A 21,594-nucleotide genomic window follows, 5' to 3' on the forward strand; every position below is an offset into this window, starting at 1 on the left:
TTTATTTCAGTTTCTCATAGACCAATCAAATTGCTCAAGTCGCTAAAACAATTTTCTATTGACTTGAAAGTCTTTTTTGTGTTTGGTCAATCATGTGCTGGGCCAATTTCTAATCATTAAAAAGGCAGCTTACTGATCTCTCTTAATGCATCTTAGTCATCTATTCTTTGACTCTGCCCTGCAAACATCAGGTCATGCAACTAAACAAACTGCTCTACACTTGGAATAAATCAAATGGAAATCATTACAAAGTCTGCCACAGGTCCAGCTGTTCTGTCTGAAACAGCAGTTTTAAGATTATTACCCAACCTGTTTGCAAAAGTGTTGCCAGTTAAGATACAACGAGCTGTAGTTTGACCATTTAAGGAACCTCTATATATTTATAGACAAATGTATGTCTAGGTAAATTATATAACATCCAGCATATGAGAATTTAAATTTAAGCGCCTCATACCTTTTTCGCATTATGTATTGCACGGATCTTGTTAAATTGAGGTTTAGGATTATTTTTGTTTCAAACAGAGATCATGATTCTTCCATGATTCTGAACAGACAACTAAGCCAAATAAATAGATACTAGGACAAATAACTTCAATTTCGGTCAGTTGATAATGTCGAAATTGACATACAAAGTCATGATTAAATAAGACAAAAAAGTTGAAAGTATGACAAAAGGTTGCAGTTGAGCCGTAATAGAGTCAAAAATAACAGGTTCTGGCAAAGTTTAAAATGTTTAATTAATCTGAATGGATTAAAAAAAGGGTTTGAAAGAAAGATTCAATGACTCATAAATACTTCACTTGTTTCATCAGTGGATGGATCAGCGTTTTTGAACGGATATCTAGAATGATTCAATGACACATACATTTTAACAGTCACTTGTCACCACCACCTGGTGATGTAACGATGTAATCGATACAATTGTTATTTGAAGCACCAAGTTATGCCGAGTTCACGCTGAATGATTTTAAGCCCGATTTTTGCTCGCTGACAGGTTTTGGGAGATCGCCGACAAATGCCCGAAATCATAGGCAAATCTTTTTCAAGTGAGTGACAATCACACAATGTGAATTATCAAAGACGCGATCTGAGAGAATTCAACGAACGATTCAAAATCCTGCTGAGTGAATGTGTTTTGACTGAAAACTACATTGCGATGACCTGCAGCCAATGAGAGAGCAAGATACAGGGCAGCGGGAGGAGTTATAGACTAGAATATCAGTATTTTAATAGATATATTTACAGCTAGGCTATATAAAACAGAAACAAAACAAACATTTGCTTGACCAGCAGCAACAGCAGTACATTGCAAAATGATTTATTTACCCCCAACTCTCTTTGCAGAACACACAACAGAACTCATAATAAGCTTTTTTTTCTTCTCTCCTTTTCGCTGCAAATCAGCACACAGGCAATTTGGATCACAAGCTTCTTGCGGGCTATCATTTTTAATAACAATTTCAGTCTTGTGCGAGAACTTGCGTTATTTCCTCCTCACTTCTTCTTTCCTATCACTTCTCGTGTGTGTAAACACGTAGTTTGCGGACCAGACAGAAGTTGTCGGTGGCTCTTTCTTTTGTAAAGTCATGCAGTGTGAAACCTCCTGTCGCCGCTCCATCGTGCAGCAACTGATTGTTACCCCAGATAGCCGTACAGTGTGAAAAGAACAGTGACCCGACTAGTTTGAAAATCATGCAGTGTGAACTCATTACTTTCAGAAGGTGATCTGCCGTAGACATTAGTGTTTACAGTATATCCAAACCAGCGTTGTCATTTAGGAATGATATTGAGTGGATGTTTGAATCGAGATTGTGATCTTTTAACAATTAATCGTGCAGCTCTATATTGCACAATAAAACACAGATTAAACCAGTTTAACCTGCACATTTTAAATGGTGATGAAAGGTCAAATTCAGTTGCTCACTACTGAAAATATCTGCTTAGTAAAAGCTCTCTAAGTGTGCCACCTCACGGTCATGGTAAGGACATTAATGGCAAGACGGGCACTGCCAGTGTGTTTGAGGTTATGTAATGGAGGGGGTGAGTGGGCAGAGGGGTATTGTTTTATGACTAGTATTGGAATGAGTCAAACAGGAGATTTCCTCTCAGGCGCAGTGTCTGTGCCACTTTCCTCCTTAAAGAACAAGGAAACTTGGCCTAATAAACTATTATTTTTTTATTTTTTTTGCAAAGAAATTAAACCTACTATGAACCCAAAAGCTACTGGACTTCCAACATCTGTTCAATTCTAACTTGGGCTGACCAAAGATTAACCACCGAGTGACATCTTTATTAAAAGCAAAAAACAAGACAACAATGCAAATGTACAGCAGTGTCATGCCAGTGCCATGTTATCAAATTTTATCAGATTTTAAAGAACCACGTGGACTTACTTGTCTAGAAAGTCTTTGTCCACCACAGCGCAGATGTCAAGCAGGGGATTTCCCATCCCGAAAAGGGCATTTTGACTGCAAAAGAAAAGACATGTGTCTCCAGTTAAAACATTAAAAAAAAACAATCGAGTGATCCTGACAACAGACGCAAGCATAGTTACACTAAAAACATAGCCTAGGGCTTTTATGATTCACTTGCAGACTATTTTAAGCATTTTCACCAAAAATTCAAAAAATGTGCATTACTCAAGTATTTTTCTCTTGAGGGGTAAACCTGAACCCAACAGAAATTCAGCATAAAAACATGGAAGATTCAGTCAAGCATAAACTGCAGAACATTACATAATAAAAAAAAAAAAAAAAGTTCTCAGTACTTTTTCCAAGAAATCCATATTTGAGCTTCAAGCAAGATGATGTTTTGTCTACGAGTTTCAGACAGAAAGGCATGTCATAAATGATTTAAAATAGGGACTAAAACATTTAAGAGAGCATTAGACAGTCACTACATCCAACAAACCAAGAATTCAAGCACGTGGCTGAGTGAGTGACTGACCGTTCATTCACCCTGGATGAGACATGTGGTGGAGACCCTAAGATTAAAACGTTGCCTCTAAACTATTGTTGACAGACGTGATAAAATTACTCATTTTGCAATGTGTAATGAATGATAAAAGACGATATATTATTCTATATTATTAAATGTAAAGAAATAAGGGAGCACTGACAAATACTAGAAACAAAGAGACATGAATGTTCTAACATGAATGAACAGGCAACAAAATTCTTCTAAATGATCTCCATTCGTGCTCCTACATTCAAAGAAACACAATTTAGTACAAGTTATGAGAAACTTGTGAATAATCACAGATGTGTCAGTGTGGGAGTTTGTGAAGCTTCGTGTGCTCTAAAACAGATGTTTAGGGGGTGCTATTCAACGTAAAAAGAAGTTGAAGTGAATAAAATCATTTCTGTACTGCTAAAAGTTAAAAACAGCAACCTCAGCAACAAGGTAAATAAGAAAACTATGCAGAAAAGAAACAATATAACACCACATTTTATGAGCTTCCATTTGCCAAAACATATAAAACACCAAATTCTCTTCAAAACGCACGTTATTTGAGTGTAAAAATATATATTTTTGTTTAAATTATGGAATGACAAGAGTAGAAAATGTATAAAAATCCTCAAATAGCTGAATACATGTTTAGCCCTACCTGGCTGCAGGCATGAGGATGCTTGAGGTGATGCTCACTGGAGTTTAATGACAGTCAGACAGCGCTCTGCAAAGTTAGTACTCAGGCGCAAGAGCACCTCGCTGCTGATTGGCTGAACGAAAACAGCAGCATCGACTGCTGATTGGCCGAGACAGGAGGAGCTTTCGTTGTCCCGTTTACGCTTTTTGGCTTAAAATATTTAGGCGCCAAGCATATAAAATAAACCTAAATGTAAATATTAAACGCAAATACTACATTTACCATCCATTATGTAAATACAAACAATAATGACCAATAATCCAGATGTGAGCTGACATGACAACGCTTGCACACTAGTAGTATACTATCACCTTATCTTACTAGCCATTAACTTTACCTGAATAACCTACGACACATTTTTCATCATGTCTGAAACTTAATCATGACAGCACGGCTAAAACCACCGCCTGGTGAAGCCTGGTGTCAATAGTTTTGGGACAGAAATACAAACCGGAAAGTGACCTACACAACTTGCAAACAATTATGTGTGCATGCAGTAAACGGACACGTCCATTGTGTACAGATACATCATACATGTACTGATGTTATATATGCATGCGTGTTTATTAATGTTGTGATAATTTACGGCGGGAAGACTTTTTGTGCAGCAGAGACCGACAGCATAACAAAAGACACGTGGAGCCGAGGGGACGCACTCCAGTGGTCTATATAAAACACTCAAGGACAACGGAAGCATTAATCATACATAGACAACAACACGGGAACATCATTCGTTCATGTAGAAGTAAATTGATTGTGGAACGATTTGGATATGGTCACTCCTAAAAATGACACATGATCACGAGTTTGCCTATTAAGCTTGGCAGCAAATGCTTCTGCACTCATCGGCATTGCTCATAGCTAATTGGAAAATGCCCGATACATTCTTTTCCAGTGCAATAACAATGTGCTTTTGAGAGAAAACACTGAATTGGCAGCACATGGACTTTTAGTGAGGCGCAGACTACTAACGTTAAACCTCTGACCCAAAAGTAGCCACAAAGAAACCGCCCCATGTTTAAAAAAAATACTCATCACACGATTGACTCTATCATTCTACACTCATCAACCGATGCTTGTGTTTACTGTACCTGAGCTGTTTTTCCTCAAGTTTAATCCTTTTGGCTTTAGGTTCATCGGACGCCATGCTGCAGTGTGAAAGTGCTCTATCAAATACGCTCCAGAGACACCTTGTAGAGCGAATGAAGCATCTGGGAGAGCCGAATCATTTTAATGAATTGATTCACAAAACTGTTCGTTCACGAATCCAAATGAAACGGAGCAAGCGGTTCTCGTGAACTCATTCAATCGATAATCGTCTCTTTCGATCATTTCTGATTCATAATGAGCTGAGGATGGGACAGGTGAGTGAGCTGCTAATAAAAGCATTCGATTCTCGGTTCAGTGAGTCAGTAAAAAGCAAGTGAACCAAAGATTGCACTGTCTGTGCGAAAGTTACTTTAATAGCAGAATAGCAGAAATTATATATTTAAAAAAAAAGGTTTAAATTGAAGTCTTTGCATTACATTTGTATAGCATTTAAATGTACAAGTTTCTAAACTGGATAAAGCATTGCACACTGAACTGGGAAACATGAAATTACAATAAACTCCCATTTTAATAAACTTTAATAAAATAAAATAAAAACGTAATCAAAACAATATGTTCCTAAATGTCACTTGATGATTCAAAGAACCAATGCATCTGTCCATTCAACCGTTTTTTTAAAGAGCTGCTCAAAAGAACCGATTCGAAATGAATCTATCCGTGGAGGGAAAAAATACCACAGACGTATAGCTGTCCCTGTGTTTTGCCGGGGCAACAAATACATTTCTGAACTATTATAAACTTGAATCAATCACATGCTTTGCAGAAATATCGTTTAACATATCTGAAATTACGCTTTGTTTCACAAGGATCGACTGTTTGTGTTTTAAATCAACTTTCATTTAAATTCGCGCCAGGCGTATATTTGGACGCATGAACGGGGAAGTAGGAGTGACACATCTGCCACATTTACAAGCGAAGGATATTGCCTGAAAACATTAATCAAGACAGTTGTCAATAGGTAAGGTTTATTTAAAAATAAGTTTAGATATGTGTAGTTATGAAAAGCTGACATCCTGTATTTTGCTCGCATGAACATTATAGCCTCACGTAATCGGTAGACACAGGATATCCTCTAACTCTTCTTTCAGGAAACATAACTTTTATGCTTTTGTTTTCAGTGTTTTCTGAGGGATGAATGTTTTTTTTTTTTTTTTTTTTTACTAACAATCACACAGTCCGACATTATTTAGTATCTTTGTTTGCATACCGCGAAAATATAGTATAAGTAATGATCGGTAAAAAAAAAAAGATATGTTCTTAAGTTTTAAAACTAGACATTTATTGGTAGATGTCACAAACATGTTTGTCTCATATTGTGTATCATAATAAAGTGGTTGCATGCACTGAGCTAAAGGACATGAAACTAGTGGTGGTCAATAGAATTTCTTGTTTAAAATGTTTATTTTTATTATTTAAATGATTATAAAAGGAGTAACATGCTTTCATTTTACATACATATTATATGTATTTTAAAAAAGAGCATCTTTCATCGTATTTTGACAAGTCTTCTATGGTATATTTACCTTAAATTGGCAATTATACTTTCTCTAGCTCTATCTTAGCCATGTCTTTGTAATCTGCTTTAAAGCCACTATCCATATTACTTTAAGTTATAGAAATTTAGTTTTATTTCTTATATAGTATTTAACTTGGATATTTACCGTAAAGTAGATTACAAAGACATGGTTTAAAACAATAAGAAATAAATTAGTGGGCGAGTTTAAGTAGCATGAGGTTCTCATGAATCAGCCACTCCCTTTTATATTTAGTTTGTATAGGCAGTGTTATAAAAAATAAAAAAAAACTTAAAATGTGTAAATTCCATGCACATATTCTCTGCACTGGAATAACAGTAGCTCATACCTGTTAGCACCACAACTTCCATTCTCATCGTCCTGTTTTCATTCCATTGACTTTCCAGCCCTCACCATGATTCACAGCTTGTTCCTGATAAACAATGGTGGAGATTTATTCCTGGAGAAACACTGGAAGAGTGTCATAAGCCGCTCTGTCTGCGATTATTTTTTCGAAGCACGAGAGAAAGCGGTGGAACCTGACAATGTGCCTCCTGTCATCCGCACCCCTCATCACTATCTCATAAACATCTACCGTGAGAAGATCTTCTTTGTTTCTGTCATCCAAACAGAAGTGCCTCCGCTTTTTGTAATAGAATTTTTGCATCGAATCGCAGAGACATTTCAGGTACATTAAAAAAAAACTACTGACAATGCGTTGTAGAAAATATATCTAAACATAGATTACTATTCAAAAGTTTGGGGTCAGTAAGATTTCTTAATACTTTTATTCAGCAAGGACACAGTAAATTGGATCAAAAGTGACAGTAAAAAGTGTACAATGTTACAAAAGTTTTCTGTTTCAAAATAAATGCTGTTCTTTTGAACTTTCTATTCATCAAATAATAATAAAAATGATCATTTTCAACATTGATAATAATCAGAAATGTTTTTGAGCAGCAAATCAGCACATTAGAATAATTTCTGAAGGATCACGTGACACTGAAGACTGGAGTAATGATGCTGAAAATTCAGCTTTGCCGTCACAGGAATAAATTACATTTTAAAGTATTTTCAATTAGAAAACTTGTTTAAAAAAAAAAAAATCATATCAACCTCAAATTTAGTGTACATTTTATTTTTGATGTCTTGAATAGAATGTGTGTTAATTAATGTTTTTTCTATAATCATTTATGCAGGATTATTTTGGAGAATGTTCTGAGACCACTATCAAGGACAATGTGGTCATAGTCTATGAGCTCTTGGAGGAAATGTTGGACAACGGCTTCCCCCTCGCCACAGAATCCAACATCTTGAAGGAACTTATCAGACCTCCCACAATCCTGCGGTCGATGGTCAACACCATCACAGGTAAGACGACCATAAGCCTGAGTATTTTATTCATGGCCATATGATGTTGAGAATCTTAACTGATTCGCAATCTTCAGGCAGCAGTAATGTTGGGGAGACCCTCCCTACCGGTCAGCTCTCAACTATCCCATGGAGAAGAGCAGGTGTTAAATATACCAATAATGAAGCTTATTTTGATGTGGTGGAAGAAATCGATGCCATCCTGGATAAGTCTGGTGAGTCCGAATTTCCGTCGATTTTCCAGTTAGATTGTGCATGTGAATGCAAGAGTTGTATTTCCTTTCAAGGTAAATGCTGGTGTACTCTTCTGTTTCAGGAACTACAGTTTTTGCAGAAATCCAGGGAGTTATTGATGCTTGTGTCAAACTGTCTGGAATGCCAGACCTTACTCTCTCATTTATGGTGAGAGCATTTAATCATCTGGCTTTCTTTCTTTTTGTATATAATTTATTGTCCTGTGTCATCAACTATATTTCATTTTCACTGCTTCTTTGAAATTTCTTGTCCATATCTGTGCTCTTATTTAACGCTTATCCAACAAAAGTGTCGCCACTGGGCACCTTTAGTTGACCTGAGGATTGAGTATCTTGGTTATGGACAAAAGACAAAGCATTACACTCCATCTGAAACTATTTTAAACAGCATTTTGCGAATTCTTTGTGAAAACTGAACTGGAGAATGAAAATGTGTGTATGATTTCCATCCACAGAACCCCAGACTCCTGGACGACGTGAGCTTTCATCCGTGTGTCCGTTATAAAAGATGGGAAAGTGAGAGAGTTATCTCCTTCATTCCCCCCGATGGAAACTTTCAGCTCATGTCATATCACATCAGTGCGCAGAAGTATGTGGAGAAAATGGTTAAGGAATAAACCTAAAACATTTATTAAAGATATTTAGCTTTTTATCTGTTTTTGCAGCCTTGTAGCAATCCCGGTATATGTGAAGCAGAACATCAGTTTCTTTGAGACTGGATCTTCAGGAAGACTGGACATCACTGTGGGTCCTAAGCAGACCATGGGAAAGACTGTGGAGTGTTTGGTAGTGACCGTACACATGCCCAAAGTGGTTCTCAGTGCCAACCTCAATGCGACTCAGGGAACCTATAACTATGACCCAGTCACAAAGGTCACACACTTTTTTTTTTCCAGTATTCATTGTATTTAGCAGAGTCATTCTAGTAATGACACTACACATTTTGCTCAGATGGTGACTAATAATTCTTACTGTTGTCTTGTAGATTTTGTTGTGGGACATAGGGAAACTAAATCCCCAGAAGCTTCCCAATCTGAAAGGAAGTATAAGTCTGCAGTCTGGAGCTCCTAAACCAGAGGAGAACCCAAGTCTGAACATTGACCTGAAAATCCAGCAGTTGGCCATCTCAGGTAGGCTAGGGCCCTTTTATCAGCTTTGGTCGTTATTCATTGCCAGCAGGACCTTGTGATAAAGCACTGTTGTAATTAACAAGCACAATAAACTGCCATAACCCTACTTAATTTAGAAAGAAAAAGAAAAATATAGAACAAATAATAAAGTTATTATCTCCCTCCACATGTTTGTATGTGTATGCTGACATACACTAACATTCAAAGGTTTGGGGTCATTTAGATAAATAAATAAAAATAAATTAATAATTTTATTTAGCAGGGATGTATTGAAATGATTTTAAATAAATGCTGTTTTGAACTTTCAATTCTTCAATTCAGCTTAACCATAAATTAAATAAAAAAATAAAATGCTGTTATTATAAGCTATTTAGTTATTTGATTAATGACCTACGCTGTAAAACTTTAGACACCTCAAATATCCAAGTTGTCACTTAGTACAATTCACATTTCAAGTTAACTAAACTTAACATTTTAAGGCAGCACAAACGCTTACTTTAAGTTGAAACTACTTTTTTTTTTTTACAGTGTAGAAATAGTGCATAATCTTATTAATTTTACATGTCAAAACTTTCAAAATCCTAATAAAGAAATAAAGCACCTTTAAAATGTGCTATATAAATACAGGTATGCTTACTTCACTCTCTCTTCTGCTTCACAGGATTGAAAGTGAATCGTCTAGACATGTACGGAGAGAAATATAAACCATTCAAGGGTGTGAAATATGTGACCAAAGCTGGGAAGTTCCAGGTCAGGACATGAGGCCGTCTGAGTATCACAGTGATATGCCAAAAGTTTAATAGAGGTGCCATTTTCTAAGTGACAAATCATACAGAATTAAATCTGTGCACAATCACTCTTATTTCTTTATAACATCGAAGTTACATTTATTATTGCAATATTTATCTTTCTTTGTTTTGTGGGAAGTAACTGGCAATTTGCAAGAAGTGAACATCTTTCCACTGCAGAAAATTGGGAGATTTTTTTTTCTTTGTGAATCTTTATCTTCATATCAATAACATTCCATTAATGTATTAAAACTGCATAATGTTGGATTTAAGGTACAGTACATCTCTGCCAGAAACGCTTAGTTTTGTGCCATCAAAAACAAGGATTCTTCTTGTTACAGTAACACTGCATTCACATGTTATCACAGAAACCATCTGTTTTAGGTAGTGGAATATGAGAATGAGTGATACAAGCTATTTTCTAAATCACATTACTGTGCTACAATCTTTGATATTGGTACAAAACAATACCTGAGAGTTTCTGCACATATACACAGTCCTTATTTTACATAAGCAGTATATGCCATGTCATTTATTTTAGGCCAGTGGCCTTTGACTGGAAAAAATGGCCTTTTTTTAAAAGCACAGCCATGCTTACAGCAGGACATATTTACAACGATGCTCTACTTCTCTACTACACAAGCACATCACTGCTCAGAGGTGAATGGCACTTGTACCTGCTGAAAAGAGAATTTACTCTGACACTTAAAGTTTGCCAAATACAAGCACTATGGAGCCATTGTGAGCACACGTGATAAAATCTGTTGTTGCACTGACCCGCAGTGACACTAGATATGCAGGTCTGCCACCTTAATGTAGCTTTGAGGATTTACACAATTGCATTCTTTTATAAAATGTCAAGGGAACTGCTTAACTGCATTTTAAGATATGTATTTAAACCAAAAGCCTTCAGATTTATAAAGTTTCCAAACAAAATGTGGTATTTTTTGCGTGTCTGACTAATAAATGTTTATTTTAGCTTCATGTGAATATGCTTGAAAACAATTAACAATGAATGTCTCAGAAGTTAATATCTAACGAGTCCTTTAATCTCTGTGTGGTTATTGAAGTGCAGTACCTTTAACAAATGAGACAGGAACTTGTCCCTTTATTGACACAAGTTTTCAAACGAAACACCTAACAGAACATTTTTATCAATCTGAGGCACATAAGATGTTTTTTTCTATGTGACACTGACAAAAAGTCAACATTAGTGTCATATACATTCACAAAGCAGTATTATCACTCTTTAGAAAGAAATGTTAAATGTCATCAGAACCCAAAACATGCTATTACACATACAAATACAGCCCTGTAAACGTTCACAACGAGGCACTATATTGGGGGCTGAAAAGGTAATCTTTCAAATGTATATGTTATAGATAGAGTTTTAAGTGAATGCAAGGCAGTGAAGCATCATGATAGTTTAACTGTTGCTGTACAGAGAATTCAGAGTGCATCTTCAGCTAAAGGTGATGAGCTTGTGCTACTGAGCTTTCCACACTAGAATTGCACGATTTCCACACATTTGATTTTGTACAGTCACTAAAATGATAGATCACCCAAAAATGTAAAAAATAATAATTATACTTATTAATTATTATAAATATTTACCCAAATGTCATTCCAAACCTGTATGACTTACTTTCTTCTGTGGATTTTGAAAATATTTTCAAAAACATTTTTGTCCATACATTGAAAGTCAATGGGGTCCAAAACAACATGTTTAGACCCCACTGACTTTCATTGCAAATGTTTTTGAAAATATTTTCTGTTTTAGAATGAAATGAGGGTGAGTAAATGATGAAAGTATTTTCACTTTGGGGTAAACTGTCCATTTAAGCATCTCCAGAGTCCAAACACATAGGTATCAACAAGCCACCTGGGTCTTGTTACCCATTCTATCCAAATGGAAGATACATTTAGACAGCTCCATCATCAATATACTACAATTGAAAACAATCACACTGAGAGAAATATCAAAATTACAGCTGTAAACTAAAAAGACTAAGCTAAGAGAGAACAGTTCAACTGTTGTGAGGATTGTGCTTTTCTTTTGAAAGGAGTTTAAGAAATCTCAAAAAACATTCACACTCTCACAAGCACAAACAGAAAGAGTGAAGTGTGAAAGGAAAAATAATTTCATTGTTAACTATCCAAGCTTTCACATGTCTGTAGTTTTACATTATAGACGCGTTTATTTGATAGCTTGTGGATATTAAGTTTAAAAAACAAAATCTTTGGCATCAACCGTGCCATGCAAAATACATCTCTGTAATGGCATGGCCTATCAAAAAAGGCATTATCCTGTTTAATAAATAGTTAAGCAAAAGTTCATTATAAATATGAGCTAAGAAACGTTCATTATAGTGAATTATAACTTAAAACAGCCAGCCGTAAAACCTTTTTTTTTTTTTATCAAAGTAAAGCTTACAACACTATTTGTTGTATATTTGTGACTAAAACATGATCTGTGATAATGATCTGATGAAATATAAGTATAAATATATACAATTTCAATAAGAAAATTTAATTGTCAAAAACTAATTTAAAGTAAATTTCATCATGAACTCCAACACTGTTCGAGAGAGGCATTTAAGTCATCGTGCCATATTTCTCCAATATAAAATAGAAAACTTCTTCATGCAAAAAATATATATACCTGGAATTTGGAAACCCAACATACCAAAAAATATATATTTAAAAAATATGCTTCCTGTGTACTCCTACACTATACCTCCGTAGTGTGAGATAAAGGTAACTACAGCAAACTTTCAGGACAAAAATAGCCTCCGTAAAGACAAAATAAGTGTACTAAGTACAAATACCAGCAAGTAAATAAAAATAAGTAATACCAGTCACCCCGAAACTAGAACCGAACGCTAATGTCCCAAAAGTTTAAGGATCAGGTCCTTTCCTCTTGCCACCCTTTATCAGACTTCGGACGTTTGAAAAGGCAAGGATGCGAATTGCTGATGGAGAACGACTAGTCCTCAGTTTACTGGTACCAGGGGGTCTTTCGGACCCAGCGAAGAGTGAACCCTGCGTCTGTGCGGATCTTGATGGAGGCGGCTTCTGCTTCTCTGACCGTCTCCTTCACGGACTGCATGAGGTTCTGCGCATTGTGCACGAGCATCTCAGTGGCCTTTAAAGACAAACACAATCAATTAAGTTCTGATCAAATGCAATAAATCCTTCATTTAAGATGGCTGTGAATGTGCCTTGCCCTCACCTGCTCAGATTCTTCCTCGCTGATGTTTGTACGTCCCAGCATAGTGGCCTTGACTGTGGACAGGATCTTCAGCTGAGTGCTGATAGTTGGGATACGCTCACAAACCTGGAATAAACATTCCGGAGTTTTTTGGAGTGACAAATAAACCAATTTGCAAATACTCATCTGTCTGTGCTGGAAGAGAGCTGATGATATTTGCGCCACTGACCTGCAACAGGTTTGTGCGAATCCGTTTGTCGGTGCATTGCTTGGCTACCTCTTTAGCCAGCCGCGTGACCTCATCGGAGGCCTTGGCGATGTCCTTGGCACACTGAATAAGGGCACGTTTATTTCCGCTGCCTCCACGCACCAGGCGAGACATCTCTGCCATTAGCAAGGCCATGCGCTTCGCTGCTCCAATGATGTCATTACCCTAAGAGCACAAGGACTTTAAATGAGGGTTTGATTACAGACAAACAGGTAAAATGTCAAAAGTTACTACAAACATACAACTGTTCCTACAGTCACAGACTGATCATGTAGATAATTTTGGCCTGTTGTTAATATGTGATCGTTGGTAAATAGCTATAACTATCTAATTTCAATCTATAACCTTTTTAAATGTCAGTTAGACAAACAAATAGTGTTTAGAATCACTTCATGTTCATCCAGTGCACATCAATCATGCCTTTTTAAAATTAGTATAGGTTCATGTCTCTTGAGACAAAGACTGATTATATGATTTTTCCTATATTTGGGAAACATCACGCTATGTAAAAATAAATTAGCATAAAAATGTAGCGAGACTTTTTGACAACACAGAATGACGGAGCCACTAACAAACCTGACTTTTTGCGCACATAAGAAACGAGAAACGTTTTTACATATCTAATTCCCGTACGCACGGCAGGTACGCACGGCAGGTACGCACTAAATTCATATTTGCAGGATGCATATGGGGGAAATTTCCTGGTGTGCATGAGAACGTCTCAGGACATTTTTTTTCAGCAAACGTAACTTAGTGGCTCCGTAGAAACTGATGTTTTTTTTCTCAAACTTGTCAACAATATGGTGCCCGTCTAATTACATGTCAAAAATAACCAACATTTGATCAGTATACCTTGAGTAGAATTCTGCATTTTCCTTTAGTGAGGCAATTATTTTTGTACACAGGCATGCAGAGTTTCAGTGTGTTAAAATGTATCATCCTACGATGGCTTGGACATGGTTCATTTAAATGGTTAGAAAAAGAGTGCACAACAAACAAACAGGCATGTGACATGACTTCAACGTGTAATTCTGAAGTCATTGGGAAACTGTCATCCATGGCTTCACAGGTTGGCAAAAGCAGAGTGTTTGGCAGCAGCGGTTGAGTGAATGGTTCCTTGTTCAAAACCGAGGCACAGAGGTATGACACTATCAGAAATGAGCAGGGAAGTGACTTGTGAAGCCAGTATCAGTTTGTCCAAAAAATGCACAACAAACTTGCCATTCCAGTCGCGGTCATTGGCCACCCCAGCAGCAAAAAAACCACACCGGACCCAAGTGTGAAGCAATAACAGCAGCAGCAGCAGCTATCTGGTTTCAGCATTCCCACAATAATATCTGGATGCAGAAGGGATGCTGCGGCCCGCCGAGGCCGGAAAAAAGGAGTACCTTACTGGACCACTTGCGAGCCTCCTGATGCAAAGACTGCGCAGCGGCCAGAATGGGCTGGTTAACTGGCTGATTGGAAGACATTAAGAGCAGCTCTGGCTCATAATCATCCTCGTTGTCTGTGAATTCATCCTCATCGTCTATATCTACCTCCGCCTCAGCGGCCTCAAAACCCTCGTCTGTCACCTCAGGCTGGGGAGGGGGAGGGGGGGACCAGCATGGAGAAAGAAGGACAGAGTTAGTACGAGAGGCACTGGATGAAGAGTCCCAGGACATGGTTGTGGGAACGGCTGGGTTTAGGATGGCTGGGAGAGGAAGCATTCTGGGTCCTGCTGGGTAACGCCTGCCACAAGGTTTATAATGTCAACTGAAAACTGTGTAACTGATCTATTCTCATTTAAAATTGAGGTAAACTGGGTGGTTAATTTGGACAGAGAGCAAACAAGCAAAGCCCCCAACAAGACATGATGCTATAAAAAAGCAACTTTTAAGACTTGTGGAGATTAAATGGTTTTGAATTTGGGCTTGAACGGTACTTAGTTCACCCAAAAATTACAATTTATTTTGTCATTACTTGCCCTCAAATTGTTCCAAACCTGAATGAGTTTCATTGTTCTGTTGAACACAAAAGAAGATATTTTGAAGAATGTTGGGAATGTTGACGGCAGCCATTGACTTCCATAGTATTTTTTTCATAGTTCCATAGTTCTTCATACCAACATTCTTAAAAATATCTTCTTTTGTGTTCAACAGAGGAAAGAAACTTGAACATGTTTGGAACAACATAAGAGTAAGTAATGACAACATTTTTATTTTTGGGTGAACTATGCTTTAACCAATGACTGGATTTTATTTATTTATTTTAATTTGGCTATGCTATAGAGATTGTCCTTAAAAATATTTTGTCATTAGAACAATTATTTAAAAAAAGGATTTTCATTTATTTAGAGACAAAAAAGCCATTTATAGCTGCTAAAATATATTATAGATGACTATAACTAGAATATTTTCTATTTTTCTTTCAAAAGTTGGGGTCAGTAAGGTTTTTAGGAAATTGCTACTTTTATTCAGCAAGGATGCATTAACTTGATCAAAAGTGACAGTTAAAGACATTTATAATTTTATGACATTGTTTGAATGTTCAGATCTAAGAATCCTGAACAATGTATCACCGTTTCCACTCAAATATTAAGTAGTACATAGATAATAAGAAATGTTTTTTGAGCAGCAAATCAGCGTATTAGAATGATTTCTGAAGGGTCATGTGACACTGAAGACTGGAGTAATAATGCTGAAAATTCAGCTTTGCTGTCACAGGAATAAATTACACTTTACAAACAGTTCTTTTAAATTGTAATAATATTTCACAATATTTCTTTTACTGTATTTTTGATTAAATAAATGCAGTCTTGGTGCATATAAAAGACTTTTAAAAGCATTTAAAAAAAAATCATAACTAACCCAAACTTTTGATCTGCACTATATCATCATCCTATTAATCCATTTATTTCTAATTTTTACACTGTATTAAATTGAGAGGATTATCATAACTGAACAAGCAATAAACATGGGGCTGCGTGCAGATACAGACAGGGAAAGACCATGTTAACACGCAAAAGGACAAATAGTTTTCACAAGGACCAAGACAAAGCTAATAAAGTACTGTTGAACTATGATAGAAGTAGAGGAAAAAGCACACAAACATCCACAGAAGGACAAACACACAAAGTGGGCTCTCACTATGGTCACCTGATTGGGTTTTATTAAGTTATGATTGGGTTTTATAAGTATTTTTGCTTACATCACCTTCTATCACCTACAAGAGCCTTTGCAATAAGCTTGTATCAGCTCCGTGCTAGTTCCCGTTGATATCGCATCCTCTGAGGAAGTTATTTCCCATTAGTTAAAAGTTAACTCGGGTAGTCCTGTCTGTCTCGTTTCATAGCAGATGCTCTTTTGGGGTACAGCTGCGAAGAAAAATCATGTATTGCTCCATCACTATGGTAAAAAAAAATGAGTAAATCTACTTGTTAAAAACGTTAGAGATCAAGCATGCAAACACGTCTTTCATAGATGACAGTTTCCGTTCATTTTTTCCCCCCTGAAACTGGAATCATTGCAGAGATTTCCACATTTCAGGTTAAAGACAACATATACACTCAGATTTGTAAAGAAGCAACATTTCACAATCATAAAGAGCAGTACACAAAAGCGCAAACACATCTCGGTTTCCCTCTCCATTTAGGACTCTTGACAGGCTTTTTGAGTTTCACCCTTTCATTTAAAAATATAATTCTTTAAAGTTATTTATTATTGTATATAAATGTATATTATCATTTAAAAGTATGGGGTCGGTGTTGGTTTTTTTTTTTTTTTGAAAGAACTCTCTTATGCTCACCAAGACTGCATTTATTTGATCAAAAATATAGTAAAAACTGTAATGTTTTCTGTTAATATATTTTAAAATGTAATTTATCCCTGTGATGACAAAGCTGAATTTTCTTTTCTTTTTTTTATGAATAGAATGTTTCAAAGAACAGCCTTAATTTGAAATAGAAATCTTTTCCAACAATGTAAAAGTCTTTACCGTCACTTTTGATCAATTTTAAGCATCCATGCTCAAGTAATCATTTCTTTCAAAAATAAATCTTACTGACCCCAAACTTTTGAACAGTAGTGCATATGTAACGAAATACGAGAAATGATTGTGTGCCTAAAATAAAGTAGATCCACTCACTTTGCTGGACCATTTACGGGCCTCGTCGTGCAGTTGCCTGGCCGCCACCATCATCGGCTCGCTCACCATCTCGCCGGCTTTCTGCTCAGGGAACTCTTCATCTTTCTCCTCTGGGGGTGGAGGTCTCGGGGGAGGAACCTCTCCCTCAGGGAGGGGCGGTTTGGGAGGAGCCTGATCATCATTGACCTGACAGAGTCATATGGGTTTATAATGACACAGGGTGAGTAAATGATGACAGAACTGTTCCTTTAAAGGGATAGTTCACCCAAAAAATGAAAATTAGCCCATGATTTACTAAACACCCTCAAGTCATCCTAAGGTGTATATTCTTCATTCAGACAAATACAATCGGAGTTAAGGCCGAAACTGAGTCCAAAATTTTCGCACTTTAAAAAATAAAGACGACCTCACGTTATGTCAATCACGCTTGCACACTGCCTCCGAAAAAAAATCTGATCGGGTTCGATTTTCTGCGTTTTTCACATCTGTAGCAAGCATTTTGAATGGTGTTTTGACAATTCAGAGCCACCAAATCACGAATACGAAAAAAAGCATACGAAAATTTCGGACTCAAGGGCCTTTATATTTAAAAATGTTTGGTTCTTTGAAAGCTAGAGCATTTTACTTTGTAACGTGTTAAATATAAAATGTTTCTTTGCTTCAGAAGGCCTTTATTAACCCCCCGGAGCCGTGTGGAGCACTTTTATGATGGATGGATGCACTTTTATGGACTTCAAAACAGAAACGGACATTCACTGCCATTATAAAGCTTGGAAGAGCCAGGACATTTTTCAATATAACTCAGATTGAATTCGTCTGAAAGAAGAATGTCATATACACCTAGGATGGCTTGAGGGTGAGTAAATCATGGGCTAATTTTCATTTTTGGGTGAACTATCCCTTTAAGACCTGAATTGGTGTAGAGTAGCAGCACTTACATGCAGCTGATCAAGGTCTGGAGGTGGAGGTGGAAATTCAGGCTCCTGAGGCTGGAAGGCTTCCCTGACTTTCCCAACAGCAGCCAAGATCCTGTAGCCAGAGTCCAGGAAGCTCTTTTGCAAACCTGCTCAAAAGGGAAAAAAAGATTTTTGTCAGTAACAGCAGTAATAGGTTTTCTACAAATGTATTCAGAACATTTACAAAAAAGACCTGGATCCTGGATGTTTCCAGCTACAGCTTTAGCAGCCATGACCATGGGTGAGATGGTTCTACCAAGATCATCTGAGGCAGCTTTGACTAGTTCTCTGAATTTAGGGTCCTCTGAGTTTTCCACTTCCCGCTTGGCCACCAGAAGTACCCTGTTAGCCCGCCGGGCAATGCTCGTAGCCCCTGCAACCAACATCTGGGGCTGAACATTAGCCATTGCCACCCGGCATTTATCAATGTCTTTCTTAATGGCCTCCTCTGAAGCATCCAAGAGGGATTTCGTGTCAATGGCTTCATCCACAAGACCTGAAATGAAGATTTAAAAAATATTTGATGTGGTAATTTTCTTTTTGATGCATTCTGCTGATGGAAAGAATGAGCTTTTACTGGTCATTTTCTCAATGTTGTCAATCCATTGGTTCTTCATGGTCTCGAAGTGCTCATACGCAGCCTGGTTGCCAGGGTTCTTCAGCAAAATGCGTGCAGCAGAAGTGACCTGCTCATGAGAACAGCAAAACACAGATATACACATCAAACAAACAAATTAGATCACAACCATCTTTATAGTTCCCATTCTGGGAGCTTTATTAGTAAAATGATGAATAAAAAGCTTTACAACAATATATCATCATAAATCTATAAAAAAATTAAGAGAAAAAGGCTAATTACTTTTTAGTGCGGTCCAACTTAACATGTAAAGTCCTTTTTAACAGTAATAAATAAAAAAAAATTAAAAAGTTTTATATATCCTTTACAATTAATGTTTTTGAAAGAAATCATTTAGTTGATCAAAAATACAGTAAGAACAGTAATATTGTGAAATGTTATTACAATTTAAAATAACTGTTTTCCAATTATTTTGTTCTATAATTTATTCCTGTGACGGCAAAGCTGAATTTTCAGCATCATTACCCCAGTCTTCAGTGTCACATGATCCTTCAGAAATCATTCTAATATGCTAATTTGGTGCTCAAGAAACATTTCTTATCATTATTAATGCTGAAAACAGATTTTTTTTTTCAGGATTCCTTGATGAATAATAAAGTTCAAAAGTAAAACATTTATTAGAAATATAAATCATTATACTAAAAAATATAAAAATATAATAGAAAACATTACAAATGTATTTACTGTCATTTTTTATCAAGTTATTGCATCCTTGCTGAATAAAAGCATTCATTTAATTCATGAATTTCTTTAAAATATTTTCCTGATAATGTTTTAATAAATTGTTTTTACTTTAATACAGATTTTTTTTAAACGTCTTTATAATTGATCTCTCAGTACTGTTCTCACACGTTTATTTTAAGAATGAGGTCTTGCTCAAGGGTATCTATCATCATGTTTGGTGGTCTTCGGAATCAAAAAGTTTGAATACCCCTGGAGACTTGAATTTGTGGCTGATGTCCAAGAACACCATTGTGTGCCCTTAAATTAGCTCTGGCATAAGCACAGAGTTGGGCGTCCTCACAAACAGTACACACACATACATACATGCATATCTAAGCTGCATACCTGAGGTGTTAGACCTCTGGCTGATTTCACGGCCGCCTGAATGCCTTCAACTGTGCTCTTATTGGCTGTTCCCACAGCGGCGGCCTTCTCCGCTGTAGCACCCAGTCTGCTGGCATGATTCTCAAAGTTAGACGCCCTTTCTTCAAAGACCTAGAGGAAACATAAGTATGTTTGAGTGCATTTCAAACCTAGCTATACTTACAAAGCTAAATTTAGCAAGCTAAATTTGTAAATAATTTTGGGGATGCATTTGATATAAAAAAAAGCGCTAAAATAAATGTTTCTTCTACAAATTGCAAAAGTCTTTTTACGATTAGGTTTAGGGTTTGCGATACTGTGTTTGATATGACACTGAAAAGCATCTGTTTAAAAGAGCCTGACCTCCTCTCTGTTGGGGGCTTCAAGAGGTGCTGTTGCTGCTACAGCCAGGAGTTTAATTGGTGTGGTTGTATCACTGAAAACATCAGACACCTCCTTGGTCATTGCCTCCTGCATCTTTGCCTTCAGATCCTTGAAGGAAAAATATGATACAGGTTATTTAAGTGTACAGTTAACATACACTACCGGTAAAAACTTGGAATAAAAAGTTTTGTATGCTCACCAAGGCTGCTTGTATTTAATCAAAAATACAGGGAAACAATTCAAAAGAACTGTTTTCAATCTTACAAACTGTATATATTTTGGGATTATTATATATTGTTATTTTTAATTATTATATTACTTAATATATATTAAAATGACATTTCTTCCTGTGATTCCAAAGTTAAATTTTCACCAGTCATTACTCCAGTCTTCAGTGTCACATGATCCTCCAGAAATCATTCTAATATGCTGATTTGATCCTCAAGAAACATTTATTATTATTATTATCAATTTGGAAAACAGTTGTACTGTTTAATATCTTTGAGGAAAGTAAGTTTTAAAAAATGAAAGAAAAATGAATACTTTTATTCAGCAAGGACACATTCAAAAGTAACAGCAAAGACATTCATAATGTTACAAAAGCTTTCCATTTCAAATAAGTGCTTTTCTTTCTACTTTTCTATTGAACTTTCTATTCATCAAAGAGCCAAAGAAAACATGTATCACTGCCAAAACTGTTTTTAACATTGATAATAATGAGTACCAATATTAATACTTGAGCACCAATAATAATTGATAATATCGAGCAATCAGCATATTAGAATGATTTCTGAAGGATCATGTGATTGAAAAATGGAGTAGTGATGCTGAAAATTCAGCTTTCCCATAACAGAAATAAATGAGATTTTAAAATACAATCAAATAGAGAACAGTTCTTTTAAATTATAATACTATTTCACAATATTACTGTTTTTCAAAAACATAAAAAAAAAAATCTTAATTATTATAATCATTATAATAATTATTTCTAACTAGTTAGTGTAATTTGATGGAAATAGCGTAGGAATGAATATATTGCAATGCAAATATTTTCCAGCAGAGGGTATCATTTGCTTATGTATTATCTTGAGCGCCTGTTGTGTACTGCACTACT

General features: G+C 36.2%; 3 protein-coding genes across 7 annotated transcripts in view; 1 reads left to right on the forward strand and 2 right to left on the reverse strand.

The window, feature by feature from the left end:
- Positions 1-5,049, reverse strand: part of adka (adenosine kinase a) — a 164,095-nt gene extending 159,046 nt beyond the window's left edge. Inside the window, exons 1-2 of one of the 2 annotated variants that reach the window (XM_084391105.1) lie at positions 4,738-5,049; positions 2,394-2,468 (exon numbers count right to left, since the gene is read on the reverse strand). In XM_084391105.1, coding sequence (XP_084247231.1) covers positions 2,394-2,468; positions 4,738-4,793 — 131 coding nt within the window. In that variant the 5' untranslated portion in view covers positions 4,794-5,049. Of the gene's footprint in view, positions 1-2,393; positions 2,469-3,607; positions 3,685-4,737 lie in introns of those variants that run through there. The other variant, XM_084391106.1, reaches the window with a different exon arrangement.
- A 350-nt stretch (positions 5,050-5,399) lies between these two features.
- Positions 5,400-10,797, forward strand: ap3m1 (adaptor related protein complex 3 subunit mu 1). Its single transcript, XM_084391099.1, has 9 exons — positions 5,400-5,714; positions 6,678-6,958; positions 7,470-7,641; positions 7,719-7,856; positions 7,958-8,043; positions 8,351-8,484; positions 8,561-8,768; positions 8,881-9,025; positions 9,687-10,797. Exons 2-9 carry the CDS (start codon positions 6,686-6,688, stop codon positions 9,785-9,787), a joined length of 1,257 nt encoding a protein of 418 aa, XP_084247225.1. The 5' UTR covers positions 5,400-5,714; positions 6,678-6,685; the 3' UTR covers positions 9,788-10,797.
- A 1,880-nt stretch (positions 10,798-12,677) lies between these two features.
- Positions 12,678-21,594, reverse strand: part of vcla (vinculin a) — a 38,162-nt gene continuing 29,245 nt past the window's right edge. For 2 of the 4 annotated variants that reach the window (XM_084391069.1, XM_084391068.1), the window contains exons 13-22: positions 20,460-20,588; positions 20,079-20,228; positions 18,951-19,059; positions 18,567-18,869; positions 18,356-18,480; positions 17,418-17,603; positions 14,681-14,872; positions 13,254-13,457; positions 13,046-13,150; positions 12,678-12,958 (exon numbers count right to left, since the gene is read on the reverse strand). In XM_084391069.1, the coding sequence (XP_084247195.1) occupies positions 12,812-12,958; positions 13,046-13,150; positions 13,254-13,457; positions 14,681-14,872; positions 17,418-17,603; positions 18,356-18,480; positions 18,567-18,869; positions 18,951-19,059; positions 20,079-20,228; positions 20,460-20,588 (1,650 nt within the window). In that variant the 3' untranslated portion in view covers positions 12,678-12,811. The remainder of the gene's footprint in view (positions 12,959-13,045; positions 13,151-13,253; positions 13,458-14,680; positions 14,873-17,417; positions 17,604-18,355; positions 18,481-18,566; positions 18,870-18,950; positions 19,060-20,078; positions 20,229-20,459; positions 20,589-21,594) is intronic. The other 2 variants (XM_084391071.1, XM_084391070.1) reach the window with 1 other exon arrangement.

This window comes from Rutilus rutilus (assembly GCF_951802725.1).
Source record: "Rutilus rutilus genome assembly, chromosome: 20".
Classification (NCBI taxonomy): domain Eukaryota; kingdom Metazoa; phylum Chordata; class Actinopteri; order Cypriniformes; family Leuciscidae; genus Rutilus; species Rutilus rutilus.